This window comes from Falco cherrug, chromosome Z (assembly GCF_023634085.1).
Source record: "Falco cherrug isolate bFalChe1 chromosome Z, bFalChe1.pri, whole genome shotgun sequence".
NCBI classification, from domain to species: Eukaryota; Metazoa; Chordata; class Aves; order Falconiformes; family Falconidae; genus Falco; species Falco cherrug.
The window spans coordinates 50482733-50499566 of record NC_073720.1 but is presented as its reverse complement, the minus strand read 5'-3'; the positions used below and the strand labels follow the sequence as shown (position 1 = coordinate 50499566).

Genomic DNA, 16834 nt, shown 5'->3' with positions numbered 1-16834 from the left:
TAATATGGGTCTCAGAAGAGGCAGGGAGGACAGAGAAAAGTCTCACTAGAGATGCCTCCCACTGCTTTTTCCAAGGGACACAGTGAAACTGAAGAGGACCTTGAAAACATTGTAAAATATATGTTAAATATCTGCCTTTATTTGGACCTGGGTGAGTATGAGTATGGTTGATTTAGTATGTGATTCTTTCAACCCTTTATTTCAGGTGGCAATAACCATAGATATAGAGAATTTCCTGAGCTTTATCAGTAGGAAGTTCTTGATAATGACAGTTTTTACTCTCAGATTCTTTACGATGTGTAGTTCTGTAATGTACCCAAATGAAGAAGCTAGGTCAGGCAGGGGCTACACCAAATGAGGCTATGATAAGTGATGCAGAAAGCAATGGGCTGTAATTTTTCTCCACTGTGTCTCCAGGTGATGGCCCACAGCAGCACAAAAGTTCTAGTTTTCCAGCATAATGAGAATAAACAGTATTAACCTTATATCAAGTAAGATCGTAAAAAATGAACGTCAATGTAAGCAAAATAAAAGAAACTCTTCTACTGAATAATAGATATCTCTCTCTTCTATAGGAAAAAATGGAAAGCACTGGCACATTCAAACAACAAAAATTTCGACTGGTGGATGAAGGTTTTAATCCATCTACAATTACCGATCCTCTTTATTTTTTAGATAAGTCTAAGAAAGCATATGTCTTGTTAACCAAAGAAGTATATGAGATGATCTTATCTGGGAAAATGAAACTGTAATTAACCTAATAATAGCTATGAAGGGACAATCTGTACAAGCTACTGTGTGAGAAAACAGTAGCATTACCAGTATTTGTACATAGTTATCCAGAATCATACTGGTTTTATTATTAATACTTTATATTTACGTTCATATATATAATGTGTCTTTCCTCACTTGATCATTATTGTTCCTAATCATTTTTACCTGTTCAGACCAATTTCTAAGTAAATTACCCATAAAACATGACTGAAATCTATTTTATCTTAAATTTGGAATATAAATGCTGAGTCTGGTAGTTTTTCTTAATACTAAATGAACATGAATGTTACATGGTATGAAACAGTAAAAAAAAGTTCCTACGTATAAAGATATCATGACACAAGTTGTGGTTTCTAGAGAGAGAAAATAGTCACTAACATCTTTTTTTTTTTAAAGATAGTTTCTATTTTATATATACTTCTGAATATATATATTAAGAAATAAAGACTTCACCGTGACTGCAAGAAAAAACAACTCTTCTGCAGAGGACTTCTGATGGAACGTAAGATTAAAGAGAGTGAACCAGAAGAAAGCCCTCCAAACAAACCCAGGACAAAGAGGTTTATACTAGTATCACTGCTGAGATTTTTTGTCGTAATCGATGCTCTTCCATTTGTTGAACTGGCTTTTTGGAGTGTCAGATTCTGAAGACAGCAAACCTCTCTGAAAACATTAGCAGCAGATCATCAATAGGCAGAGAAAAAGCGCACACTTAATGATGAAAATTGCTTATGTAGCATAAAAAGAATTATTACAGCACTTTATGTCATGCATATTGACTAACAGATAGCTTCCTTACACTTATTAATGATTGCTAGAGATTGTTATTTTACAAGTATAAAATACAGCAGAAATTTTAAAATTCTAAATCATACGTTTTAATGCATTGCTTTTTAAAAGGTTTAAAATAAAGCACAAAATTATTTAAACTAAATTCCATACCGTCTCAGTTTTATTTAAGTCTGGCTGCATAAAGTCTGTTTTGTAGCCTGTTTTGATACACTTCTTGCACAGTGTCCTTCTCTAATGGATCTTGATGTCAGCTTTGATCAGCCAGAAGCAGTATTGTAGAATACTGAAAGGGTGACTTTCTTCAACACTGGGCATCATAAGTTTCTCTTCTGTCATAACTGTGTTATGAAACCAGGCTGTCATAACAAGAGTAAGATGCAAAATAATTTTTAAAATTAGCTATCTTTTCGTGTTTGTCTCTACTTTGTTCATTTAACTGGACATTAGAACTTTTATCAACTTCTGGTTCTCTGATTATCACTTAAAACGATTTTCTTTAAAAACCCAAACCAAGGATGCAGTAAAAATATACAAAGATCCATAGCTTCCTTATATTTCTGAATGCCATATTCTTTATGAGACTGCCAGTATAAGTAGGCAAGTTTGCAATTTTGAAATTTAAAAAGCAGCAAGACCAAACAGTGCTTAGACCAACATCATGCTTTCTTGTAAATGTTCATGTAATTGTTAAGTACGTAATGGAGAAAGGAGAGGACTGCTGGGTAAGGATGGAAGGGGTCACTGTGGCGTCCCACTTCCTGAGCAGTCCCAGTTTTTATATCTCTTTCTTTATGTAGTTCCCCAAATGGCTGTCTATGACAGAAATCTGGGGTGGGGGAGTGTGGGGTGGTCCTTACTCAGAGAGATGGAAGTACCACTGCTGTGTTCTGCAGACAGTTGCACTTTCCTGTCAAGAACTGCAAATTTAAAAAGCAAATATTTATCATAAAGTTAACACCCAGTTTTTCAAGTTAGAGTGTAATTTTGAGCAAAGGATTGGTTGTTCAAATCAAAACTATTTTCTCTCTTACACCCATTTCATTCTGTGTGCTGAATATACTTCAGGATCCATTTTCTTTTATTACAAAAGTAAAAATTATGCAGTTCCTATAGCAAATAATATATTTTTAATAATTTTCAAAAAAATGGTACCCTGCGATCCACAGTGGCATGTTTTAATCTTTTAACAATATAAATTAATGTAATGAAATCAAATGCTCGGGTTTGGTATCAGTCACCACTTTTTTGATTTATTTTGCTTTACAATATCTGACAGTACTGTAAGTGAAAAGTGAAAAAGTTCTACCAATTAGATGCAACAGAAATGGGGGGGAAACACATTTAAAAAAAAAAAAAAGATAAGAAAACAAGTAAATACCTTTTCATAAAAACCAAACAAAACCAAAAAAACCCCACCCAACAACAAAAACCCCACATACCTGTTTGTGAGTGTCATCATTCAGTGGTTTATTTTGTAAATTATCTAAGATGAGGAAGATTGCTTCTGCGTGGAGTGGTTAGGACGGAGCGAGCATTAGAGGAAGAAAGACACATGTATGTGAACTTTCAGGCTCTGTCCACTGCGGTGGCAGCCAGTTGGTGTTTCTGAGCTCTGTGGTATATTTCAGTAGCAGTAGCAGCAGGTTTCTTCCTAACTTGGCTGGCGTGAGCAGCCTGCAGGGGGTTACTTCCCAGCTGTGACCACAAGAGAAATAAAGAATTTCAGCTAGTCCCCTGTAACGCCTTATTGTAACCAAGACAGCCTGGGCAATCTGCCCTTTTCAAAGGCTAATAGAAGAGTCCTGTCCCGTCCACTATCTCAACAGATAGGATGCTTATGACATCAAGAAAATAATAAAGGGGAAAATCTACAGAACCACAGGCTCTGAATTTCTAAGTGTACTATTTTCAATCCAGCAGTTTTCTTTTAGCCGCTAGGTTAGGTGCAGGCAGATGCACTGAACCGTGTTGGAGCAAAATGTTACATTTCCTGTGGATATGTAAATTGCGGAACTGGCACTGAGGTTAGACTGAATAATAATAATGTTCATGTCAAACACCAGGACAGGTTTTCCTTTAAGAATGAGAAAATAGGACCAACCCGTTTTTTTCTACCCTTATACCTGGACCAACATGTGGAATGGCTGAGGGCTTGAGTGTCACTGCAAAATTATGCCCCAGTAATTGCCTGGGAAGTTTAATGTGTGGTGGGCTAAAGAGGCAGCTGAGGGTGGCTGGGCTGTAGATGCAGAGCTGCACTGCTAACTTCATGTATTAGAAAAAGCAGAGAGAGATTAAAATAATTATTTTTTAGATTTAGTGTATATATGTTGAAGTTTTCCTCTGCAACTGAGGATGGTCAATGATGAAATAAATATTTATTTTTAAAAAATGAGATTGGATTTTAAGGAAGGTAAAATTCTGCAAGAGTTTATCTGGTACAGTGAAACTGGTACAGTTAATACAGTTATAGTCTGGATTAGTTTTCATAAATCTTTCTCAGGATCTCCAGGAAATGATAAAAAATGACAAAGTTCTTAAGTAGATCATGGCATGAATTTTATCGCCCTCACCCAAGTCAGGCAGGTAAGCTTTTCAACAGATGAAGCACCTCAGCTCTCCCTCACACTCCCACCAGCATTCCCATACCTGCAACAGCCGTTGTGAAGAGTGTATTTTGATTGACCTACAAATTCCTTGCAGGTGACATAAAATGTCTTCTGCAGTTCGTTTTGCTGTGTGTGGGTGCGTGCGTTGGTGTGGGGGTGTGGGGTTGTGTGTGTGAAAAAAAGAGGTAAAGGGAGGAGCAGTCTTGCTGGCGCTTTGAAAATTAAAAATACTGAATGGCTATGGGAAGATAGACAAATAGACCCCCTACTTCAAAATAAAAAGTGGTGATTCATTTTCTTTAGCCTGTCCACAGCTAATAATGCAACTAGTAATCTGATGTGCATTCTCACACACAGCAAAATTATAAGACACATACCAGTATTTATGAAACTTATTAAGTCAAAACTAATTTCAAGCAAATAATGTCCTTCTGTTTAAAATTTGCTATCTCAAAAAATGCTATTTACAGTAAAATTAGAGGCAAAGATTCAGTAGACAGCCAAAGAAAGTTGCACATGACTAGCAGTAATTTTAGGAATAATTTTAGTGTGATGTATATTGTCAGCAGTACCATCAGTAACTGACAGAGTATCTCATAACTAATTTTGTCATAAGGGTAAATCAGAAGACTATCAGATTGTGTCCTGGTATTCAGGCTATAATACCTTACACGTTATATCCTTAATTAACAAATAGATTAGATGTAGATGGCAATGCTAGTTTTAAATAAACTATGTCATTATCAGAGTGAAATGAAATTCCTGTATCCCTAATAAATCCACAAGTTCTCCACAGTTTGAGAGTCTTTTACCAAAATAGCCGTCATTTTCTTTCTCCAAAGACTGTATCAGACACAGGTCAAATCAAATGATCAGGGATTACTTTTGCAATGTAACAAAGCAGTCTGCATTGCTGCCTTGCAGCAGAAGATAACTGTGAAGGACGTTATTAGAACTGTGCTATCTGTCTCAACATTGCTGGCTGACCGCAAACGGACACAGAGGCCCTGTAGAGAACTTGTCTATATCTGGCTTTGGCGGACCACGGACACTTACCCAAACACCGCTGCATCTGCTTGACCATGAAAACCACACATCTCCTGTTTTGTACCCTCACCCCAGCAAGTACGCCCAGACCCCAGAGGATGACAAAATTCTCTGAAAAGATGGTATGGGTGCTTGCACCACCGCCGAGTGGGGGTGAGGCTAGACAAAACAGCTCTTGGAAGGAGCAGAGACTTTTGGGTGAACAACTCTCGAACATCTATAAAAGAACTGTGACAACCAGCATCGAGTGGAATTCCCCACCTGACGTGAAGTCGATCTGAGCTGACGGGACCCCCAGCTCTGTGCAGTGGTAGCTATTGCACCTTTCTTTACTTTATTTTTCCTCTCTCTCCATTTTCTGCCTTTATGCGAGTACCATTAAACTTCTTTTCTTTATGGCATTTGACCTCGTTTGTGTCTTAATCTCACTCTGGGAATCACAAAGAATCTCCCCAGACCCGACCATTCTGGGGCACCTATTTCCATCTGGAGCTGCTCCTGGCACCATGAGGTTTGCATAGTTCCCGTTATTACATAGGCATCATGCATTAGAAGTGTGGGGGGTTGCATTATGTCAGGTGGACCATATACAGGAATAATTCTGACTTGTAAAAAGGGCACTTAGACCGGACAAAAAACCAATTATTGTCTCATTTGCTTCAAGCAACTGGTACGGCTATGCTGACAAAACTAGTAGTTCTTGCAAGTATGTAGGGACAGAACTACTGGTATCGGACCAGTATAGCAAGTAAGTTGCTCTTTGTGGTGGTTCTGGGTTTAGAACTCAATGAAATAACCCAATTCACTTGAAAACAAAAGAACGTTATAGCAAATTGAGTACTGAGTACTCAATTATTTGAAGCATATTTGGCAAGAAAGGAGTAAATGTCTTGATGGGAATTCTAATATGAAGAGTCCTGCTCATTCAGTCAGCCTGTGGAGTACAGATAAGCAGAGAGTTTCCAGTCTTTTAACATATTTTCGGTTTTAAAATACTGTCTAAAAAAGCAGATTTGATCCAAAACCAGACAACTTATGTTGGTATACAGTTATTTGTCTGGTAAAATTCATAACTCACCTGTCTTTGTGCATCTTTGTTAACTCTACGTGGCCAAAATATACTCACTGGTTTTCTGATCGGACAAGCTTATCTAATCTAGTTTACATCGAAGGTATCTGTAATTGGTGAACTCTGACACGGACACTATTGATGTTAACAATAACTTATTGGATGGTTATATACAGGTGCAGATCTTTATAGTTTTAAAAACTAAAGTGTTCATGGGCATTAAGATAATTTTTTCTGATTAAAGTTACTCAACCTAAACAAATACAAATGTAAAGAGCAGAAGGTGCCTGTATGGGGTGATGGATGGCAAAGAAACTGACTGATGACTGTGAGTAATGCCAACTAGAGCAGTACTTGTGATTCAAGAAAAACATGTTGTAGTGATTAGCACAATTCCATGCAATTTCCTTTTTATTCTTCCTTTCTCATTGATTCTTTTCTGCTTCCTAATAATAAAGTATACTTGCATTTTTTATTTTGTTTTAAATTGGTAATAGTAAGTTAGGAATAAAACATACTAATGCTCAAACTAGTCATATTACATGGAATTATGTTGGACCCAATAATGAGTGCTGACTTTTGTAATCTGGAAACATTTTTGTACTAGATATATGAAAAAGTACTCAGAGTTTTTAAAGAATTCAGACTAGTTAGGTTCATGTCCTCACTGAGAGTACAGAAATTAAACACGTAGACTTTGCCAGATAGCTGCCTTTGAAAACCTGGTGAATTACTTAATTTTTTCTCTAAACACAGAACATAACCACACCAATTTTAATAAATGGTATTGAATGCCAACAAAATCAATTAAAACATAGATAGCCATGAGTTCATTAAACCTTTGCCTAAATACCCAGGTATTTCCAAACTGTTTTCTTGGAAGTCATTGCTACTAAGCGCCTTGCAGTACTTTTCTAACAATGTATTAACACACCTGTCTTGTCTTATAAGGTAACAGTTTCCTCCACTGAGTGGACTACATTTTAGTAGTAAAAGACTTGATCTATACCATTATATTGCCTTTTTTTTGCCTACCTCCCCCCCCCCCCCCCCCCACTGGACATGCTTTTCTACACAGCCTTTCCCGCTCAGGCAGAAACACCTGTGCCACACCAGTCCTAGCTCATGAGCAAACTGTGAAGAGGGATTAATTTGTGCCACACTGTACTCTCTCTGTGTGAGAACTGATTCTTACTGGTATTGTAAAAGCATGAATCTGAACACAGATATCCGGAGAGGAATGCCTGAATGTCAGCCCATTCTACCAGCTTCCTGTCCGAAAGGTGTGTAGGAACAGGATGCTACACAGACACATCTGCATTAGTAAATAAGAGCCCTCTCAGATCTGTACTTCAGTTACATTTCGATGATAAGACTTCTCAGTAATTTAAGAATATTCATGGACAGCAAAGCTGACATGAACATCAAAATTGTCTTCTGACATTTAACTTTTTCTCAAGGTGAACTACTATCTATCATCTTTAGTGGATGCATATAAAGCTAATGATGTCATTCATTCAAATGTCAAAGTAAAGCCTTACAATTAAAATGTATTTATGCCTGTCAGATTCTAACAAACAGCATACAGGAGCTTTAGATTTTGTGGCAGTTCACTAACATTACAATGAAATTCAACACTTGCAGAGTATAATTCTATTGTGGTTCTAATGAAATGAACATTATGTATGTAGCCGAAGAAAGACACCTTTTAAATATCTCCATTAGCTGCCTTTCATGGTGCAAACTTTTGATTCCTTTACTACATTCTTTAAAATAAAGTGGTTAAAGAAATTGCAAATTAGTAGTAAACACAGTATCCCAGATTAGCCACTGCGATTTAGAGAAATTGAGGTGTTTAAGCCAATCAGATAGAATGAGGTACAGTGACGAAAGAGAAAATTTCAACCCCCTTGCCATTTTCTGGTACAGACTAGCATTTACTCCTGCCAATGTAAGGTTTCATTAGAAAGTGGGATGAAATCCTCAGCTTGTGAAAATTCTCTAGAAGAACAAGAATCAAAACATTAGCTATGAAAATTTGGACTGTACTCCAGATTATAAGTGGATCCATATTTATGTAATAATACAAATCAAATTCTGGGATACAAAAAGACTAAGAGACTAGCATTTTGGAAAGGTCTAGATTAAATCCAAGGGTGTGGCACATTTTGAACTCCTACTACTTGGAGCCCTTCCACTTAAAAAGTTCTACCTTTACCATCTTTTTTTATTGTTTTAAGCATGTCTGTATCTTTACACACACACACACACACATATATATATATATATACATCAAGATATATCTAAGTTTCTGCTTCGTTTGAACCCATCAGGCTTAGGAGCAAATGTTGCTCATCTTTGAAGCTGAATAGCTGGAGGAAATGGAGTTGCTACAGGCATTGTTTCAGTGCCCAGCTCAAGAGCTCAAATGCTTAGTGACATTCAGAGACATCACGTTGGATGACAGCACCTTAAAAAATGTAAGGGGAGAGTTACATGTCTGAGAATTGGATCCACAAAAGTCAGCTCAAAGACAAGAACTGCCTAAACGGACTCATGGGAAAGAGTGAGAAGAGGATTATGTCTTAAATCTGTCTCCTGCCAGCATGTAGGAATCTAATTCTCATTTGACTGGGAGCACAAATATATTTGAGCTCTCTCCTGGAATTACAAAAAAACCAAATTTTTTGCAAATGCTTGTAATGCTACAGATTGTCAGCAAAAAGATAGTCATATACATTTAGCTCAGTTTCTATTCAAGTATTTCATTAGAATTATAAAATAAAGATAGGAGAGGAAATTACTTATTTACATCATGTGAAAGCACTGTAATCAGTCATATATCACTACAGCAACAAAGCTGTATTTCTGTTGTAAAATGATGAAAACATCTTTTGGAGTCTAAGCAATATGACTCCATTTCCATTTTGCTGGACACAAAAATCCAATTTTTGTGAAGAGAAGCTTACCTCTACCCAAATACCTCTAATCTTCCATTAAAAAACTGGTTTTGTTGGAAATTCATATATCAAAACAACATTTAATATGACCCACCCCCACCATTGTTTTATTCCATTTTTATACTGTATATCTCTGCTACAGTGAGGAATCCCTATGCCATTTGTCAGGTATATTCTAAACTAGCTTCAGGTAGTGAATTTTCACCAGATGTACAGATTATTTTTAAAGACCTTTTGGCTTCCTCTTGTGCTATAGTAAAACTAAATTTCTTTAGAGAAATGTGGCATACAAGGAAGGAGAATATCAAATATTTTTGAGATCACTCATTCTGTTCAGCTAGATCATAACACTAAATGAAAAGCCCTCCTTAACTAGAATGTAGATCCTATAGTCTGTATTTTTCTTGAACTGCTTCATATAATGTTCGGTACAAGTACTGTTGTTTTTAGACAATATGTGACCTAGTTAAAGTAATCACTGACTTGCTTTGGTAGGCAAAGACCAGTGTTGTAAAAGGACATAAAAGTTTCTAAAAACATTTTCTAGAGAAAAACCATTTCAATGATAACTGTCAGTGAATTACCAGTAGCTTTTTTGGATGAGTTCTTATTTACACAGCCAGGCAGTGGATGACAATTAACCTTGTGTTAGCTGCACTATACATGTCCTTTTGACAATTCCCATAATTAAACTCAGAACCTGTATGTTCAGGGGTCTGCAGAATTTAAAGAGAAATCATAGAATCATTTAGGCTGGAAAAGACCTATGAGATCATCAAGTTCAACTGTTAACCCAGAACTGCCAAATCCATCACTAAACAATGTCCCCTAGCACTGCACCTACGCATTTTTTTAAACACCTCCAGCGATAGTGATTCCACTACCTCCCTGGGCAGCCTGTTCCAATGCTTGACCACCCTTTCAGGGATGAAGTTTTTCCTAATATCCAATCTAAACCTACCCTGGTGTAACTTGAGACCATTTCCTTTTGTCCTGTCACTTGTTATCTGGGAGAAGAGACCGACCCCCACCTGCCCACAGCCTCCTGTCAGGCAGCTGTAGAAAGCAGTAAGGTCCCCCCTGAGCGTCCTCCTCTCCAGACTGAACAACCCCAGCTCCCGCAGCCACTTCTCAGAAGACTTGTTCTCCAGACCCTTCACCAGCTCTGTTGCCCTTCCCTGGACATGCTCCAGCACCTCAGTGTCTTGCTTGCAGTGAGGGGCCCAAACGGAACCCAGGATTTGAGGTGCGGCCTCACCAGGGCCAAGCACAGGGGGACCATCGCTTCATTAATCCTGCTGGCTGCTGTTGGGCTTCTTGGCCACCTGGGCACACTGCTGGCTCATGTTCAGCCAGCTGTCAACCAGCACCCCCAGGTCCTTTCCCACCAGGCACTTTTCAGCCACTCTGCCCCAGCCTGTAGCGCTGCCTGGGGCTGGTGTGACCCAAGGGCAGGACCCAGCACTGAGCCTTGTTGAACCTCATAGTGTTGGCCTTGGCCCATTGGTTCAGCCTGTCCAGATCCCTCTGCAGAGCCTCCTGCCCTCAAGCAGATCAACACTTCCACCCAGCTTGGTGTCATCTATAAACTTACTGATACACTCAATCCCCTTGTCCATGTCATTGATAAAGATGTTCAACAGGACTGGCCCCAGTACTGAGCCCTGGGGAACACCACTTGTGACCAGCTGCCAGCTGGACATAACTCCATTTACTACCACCCTTTGGACTCAGCTGTCCAGCCAGCTTTTAACCCAGCACAGAGTACACCCCTCCAAGCCATGAGCAGCCAGTTTCTCCAGGAGGATTCTGTGGGAGACCGTGTCAAAAGCTTTACTAATGTCCAGGTAGACAACATCTGCAGCCTTTCCCTCATCCACTAGGTGGGTCACATCGTCATGGAAACAGATCAGGTTAGTCAAGCAGGACCTGCCTTTCATAAACCCATGCTGGCTGGGCCTGATCCCCCAGCTGTTCTGCATGTGCTGCATGATTGTGCTCAGCATGATCTGCTCCATAACCTACCCTGGCACTGGGGTCAGACTGACAGACCTGTAGTTCCCCAGATCCTCCTTCCTGCCCTTCTTGTAGATGGGCAACACGCTGGCTAACCTCCAGTCTTCTGGGACCTCTCCAGCTAGCCAGGACTGTGGATAAATGATAGAGAGTGGCTTGGCCAGCTCCTCTGCCAGCACCCTCAGTACCCTCAGGAGGATCCCATCCAGCCCCATAGACTTATGCATGTCTAAGTGGAGCAGCAGGCCACTAACTGTTTCTTCCTGGACTGTGGGGACTTCATTCTGCTCCTTCTTGTTCCTGTCTTCCAGCTCAGGGGGCTGAGTACCCAGAGGGCAACTGGTCTCACTACTGAAGACTGAGGCAAAAAAAGAATGTTTTCTGCATCCCATAAATCACAGTACACCTTGTGTCACTGCCATCCTGCCTCAGTTTAATAAATAAAGCTGTTACATGTTCTCAGTACAGGATCTGGCAGGACCTTGAAACTCCTCAGTGAGATCAACTGAAGCAACACATGAGACAGCAGAGAGCCTGCTGCATTTAATGAAATATTAAAACACAAATGTATGACTCATTTTGATGTCATACAGTTGAAAAAATAGGTCTACATAGATGTTTCTTGAGCTTAAGAGAATTATATATTTGCTGTAACATTGAGACTGTAGTCACCCAGAAGCAGCTATTTGAAAAATTTGTGTCCAGTTTCCAAAACTGCAGGTTTTATTAATACTACTACAAGTTTTTCTGAACAATTAGGATTCGTATTACAACTGCTAATTCACACATCTGGCAGCTGCTGGTCACCACAGAGCTTCTGTCACTGCAGACCCTTACAGAGGATGGGGCATTGTGCCTAGAAACATGGATGGCTCAAAGCCATAATCCTGCAGTCAGCACTGGAGTTCTACTTTCCCTTTCCTTTTCTAAATCCCAAATAATACACATGGTCATTGCATTTGAGGTAAACACCAAGGGAAAAGGGAAAGGATTTTGGCTATTTGAAACTCTCAGTAACATTGCCAATGCCATTCAGCCAAACCAACTGAAAACACACAGGGAATTATTTTTGCCCTTAATATTCCATTGCATCATTCTATATTAATAAAATCCTGTTCAAATTACTGATTTTTTAGCCCTAGCTTTCAACAACTGTTCATTTTACAGCCCATCATTGAACAAATAGTCTCAGAAACCCTACCGTAGCAGAAATCCCTGAAAAGACAAAAAGTATCTTTTTTTTTTTTTTTTTTTTTTACTTCAGCCTTTTATCATCTTGTGCTTTTCTTGGGCATTAAAGCCCAAGTCAAGAAACACTGTTATATCTACTAAATGTCTCAGACATTTATGTATTTGTTTGCAAAATGGGCCAATTGCCACTCAGCTTTGCTGTTATGAATATAATAAACTGTGTATATGTCGCCAGACCTGGAGTGATAATAAGGCTATTCATTGTGGTGTCTCAAAGATACTGACCACAGATTCTAGATAAAAATATCTGTGCTCTGGACCTCTTCTTTCTCCTATGTTCTATTTTCTAACAAAATTTTCTCCTATGTTCTAAATTCTAACAAAATAAAAACAAACAAAAAAGAGAAAGTTCATTTTAAGGAAACAGGAGGCAAAGGATAATTCTTTAGTTAATACAAAATCACTCATGGATTAAGGATTCCTGGAATTAAACCTACAAACCTCCTGAGGAAAGAAAACCACATTTGATTCAGTAACTGCTAATGCAGAAGTTTGTCAGGCAGATGTTCCAGATGACGGTAATGAAGTCAGAGAGCTTTTGAAAGAGCTCTTGAGTTAGCAAATTACATTGTCAAAATAAAATATTTAGAACTGGGAAGCTGAGGACTGGGCTGATTGATGTAAAAATAGATACAATGGAAGTGAATACTGACAGTGGAAGAGCAGACAGAAGATGCTTCTTTTCTCCTTAAAAATGTTTCCTCTGTGTAACAGTTTGCTGATACACCTCCTAAGAGTGGAGCTACACTTTCCAATGTAGGTCAGAAAGCACGCCAAAAAGGAAACCCTGTCAAAAGAAAATGCAAAGGCAAAATGTGATAGAAGCATGTTGTTGATTTGGGTAGCCATTCACACAGAGGAAGAAGCAGAGAGGGCAAGAATTCTGTTGTACCTAAATTAATACTACAGAGTTTAGCTCTAAATATTCCAGTCTTATTTTTAAAGGTCAAAGGCTAACTTGTTCACATGATGATGTACCTGCCGAAGGTAGGCTTTGTGCTTAGTGCTACACAACCAGAGGCCTCGTGTCAAAACCCTGTGTGCACCAATGCACTCTGCAAGCCGCTCGCCGAGGGCTGTAGCAGCCTGTGCTGGCAGCCGGCCCCACTACACGACGCGAGGGCTTGCACCATCCTGCGGGGAAGAGCTGTCAGGAGCCTCGCGGGGCCCGGGCAGCTTCTAGTGTGAAGCCTTTGAGCCACGTTATGGGTATCACAGAGCCCAGACAGGTACCCTGCTGATGCTAACCCTGACCTGCTGTCCCAGCTTTCCTGGCTTGATCTTGGATCCGCCTCATCACCGGAGGCTTGGCTGTTCCCGGAATGCTCTGCTCTTCTGGTCTGACTGCTGCAGGACCATGTCTTTGATGGTGAAAGCACAGCCTCTGGGCTGGCTTGCTGCCATCACCAGCTCCTGAGCAGTATTTCCTTGGTGGAACAGCCCACCCATACAAAGCAAACGCTTCACATGCATTCAGTTATTTCTAGGATCCTGAAACAGACAGCTCAGAGGGTTTTACAGTCCATAAAGACACATAAATGTACATAAGGGTACATTAAGAAAAATAATGTTAGTTACTATTCCTTGAGGCTTCTTTTAATTTAAATACTGCCATTGGCTTAATTTAATGTCTTCGAGGAGCTGACTAAGAACTATGTAAAACTAGGGAGGAAAAAGAAACTTACTGCAAACACAGGATGATTTCAACTTATCTTTGACAGCTAAAGAAGTGTTTCATTGTCCTGACTATCAAAATGCATCAAAGGCTTTCCTTTTTTTCAGTAAATGTAAAATACTGCCTTAGTTATTACAAAAAGGTCATATAGTTTACAATTAGAAGCAAAGTAGGTCTTAACATAATGAAATAGTTCTTGTCTGAGAAAATAAATAGCATTTGTGATTCCATGCACATCACTTACAAAGGACAAACTAGACAGCACAGTTCAAAAAGTGAACTACTCCCATTTGTGGAAGAAGTGTCACACCCTACCAAAAAGTCCTTGAGCACAATGTACATCTTCCAGTGTGGGAAAGGCTACCACAGCGTACTGATGGGAGAGGCCAGTCCTTCTGGCAGCAACCGTAACTCTTCTCCTTCACCTCTAAATGTGACCTGCTCTTTCTGCAATCCATCCTCCTGCTGGGGGAAGCCCTTCTTCCAGGGTGATGCTTTAGTGTCCCTGAGAGTCATGAATGAACTTCCGTACATTTATGGCTCACACACCCCACACAAATGACTGCTCAGGAAATCGTACCTATCCTACCACAGCTACAATCAGCAGCTATATGTATTATTACATCAAGTATGTCCTATTAGATATTAGCAATATCAACATACATGTATACATTTATTACATATACTGTGCAAAAAAGCAAAAGTCATGACAGCTAGGGACAGAGACAGGATGCCAAAGCATGAATTCAACAAAGCAGAGTGTAACGGCAGAGATGAAAGCAAAACTGGGAAGCAAGCTGAACTGGTAACTGCTCATTCATGAACAAACAGTTCATTTGAAGGACAAAAAATGGTCAGACCTTGAAAAACCTGGTTACTTGGGGAACCTAGACTTCTCTGATAGCTCCCTAGATCTTTGTCCGGTCAATTAGACAAACTGGAAAAGTCCATAACTGCTAACATCATTAATGAAGAGAAAAAATGTGCCACTTCAGACATGTGACTACACGAAAACATATTGCCTGCTGGGTAGTGTACAAACTCTTCCAAGTATGAACGCAGAAGGGTTTCTGACATTGTGGAAACTTCACAGATCCCCCAAATGCAACTGTTTATAAAATGTTTCTGCCTTATAAACATAACAAAACAAAAATAATAAAAAAATAAAAAGAAGTAAAAGACATCACTTCTGAATATACAACAGGATTACAGGAACTAGAAGAGTTCTGCTGAACTGGAGACAAACTACACAACCTGAAGATGACTTGCACAGATAATTCTTTCAAGAGTAGCTTGTGACTAATGCCTATTTGGCCCAAAAATATGCAAATCACGAAAGACATAAAATTAAATAGTCGGTCAAGCAAAAGGCACAGTACAGACAACACCCAAAACTACCTTCACTATGGCAGCTGGTGCCCCGTGTGACCAAACATTATTGATTCAAAGTAAAAATTAAACAGAAACTTCAAATAACCCACAAACGCAGATCAATTATATCATAAAGGAAATGCTACAAGCTTTCAGGTTCATCAACCTTCAGTCAACCAAATGGATTCTACCAGGTATGACTGGTCATCTCTATCACTGTCATTAGCCAGCTTGAAGCGAGAGGATGAAAAAAGCCCTCTCTTATTTGGTGACATTCCGTTTGACTGGCAAAGCATATGTTTGTACATTTGCATTAGCATTTTTAAAAAATGTTTGGTAATAAACCTGTCTTAAGAAGGAAACAACCAAATTTTTGGACCAACTGAAATTGTGGTGTAATTCCAAGTAATTTTGTGCCTTGAAAAGATATGGTAGAAATACCTGATCTTGAAGAAATAATTGTTTAATATTAAGAACTGTGTCTGTTGAACTTTGTGATTCAGGCTAAAGTAAAAGATAACCAGATCATTACGAACATTCTTTAGCAGAAGTATTATACCGCATTTATTGCCAGCAATGAAGAATTATTCTAATGAATTAATCATATTGGTAGAAATGTGAGGGCTACCATATCTGAAAAAAAGATCTAAGACATTTCATTTTTACATATCACAGTGAAAACAATCATACAGTTATTCAGTGAGTAAGCTCTTCTTTTTTTTCACATTTTATCTTTTATATTTATACATTTTATCTATATGGTTATTATTGTCACATTTTACTATGCTGTTCCAAATGCTGTTATACATGAAAGGAACTTAGGATATCAAAATACAGCGCAAATGACATGGTATTGAATTGATTATTAACAGTGGAGCTTTAAAACACCTATAAAGCTGCAAAATCAGATGGTGGACAGAGATTTGTCCCAGTAATGTACTTTCTACTTTGAGGTATCATTATGCAGTGGGAAATCTTAAAAATAAAGAAATAAAGTAGTCTGATAATTCTTGAGAAAGGGAGGACAGGGATAGATGACATTAAAAGTAAAGCTAAAAATATTGTTAGTGTTAATCCATACCCAAACCTTGCAAGGAAGCAAAACTGGCCAGGTAAAGAGTGCTTTATTCTTCCAGAAAATTCCAGGAGCTCTTTGCCAGTCACGCCTATATCCACCCATACTTCTGCAAAAACCTGTTTGTCATTCAAACACACAGCATCAGCACAGTTGTAAGCTAATTAGCTCACATATGGGCAATGCTTGAGTTGT

General features: G+C 38.9%; 1 protein-coding gene across 3 annotated transcripts in view; it reads left to right on the top strand.

Moving 5' to 3' along the window:
- Positions 1-1666, top strand: part of SLC27A6 (solute carrier family 27 member 6) — a 39979-nt gene extending 38313 nt beyond the window's left edge. For 2 of the 3 annotated variants that reach the window (XM_055699789.1, XM_005433406.3), the window contains one exon: positions 576-1665. In XM_055699789.1, the coding sequence (XP_055555764.1) occupies positions 576-752 (177 nt within the window). In that variant the 3' untranslated portion in view covers positions 753-1665. Of the gene's footprint in view, positions 1-575 lie in introns of all 3 variants that reach the window. The other variant, XM_055699788.1, reaches the window with a different exon arrangement.
- The last annotated feature ends 15168 nt before the right edge of the window (positions 1667-16834 follow it).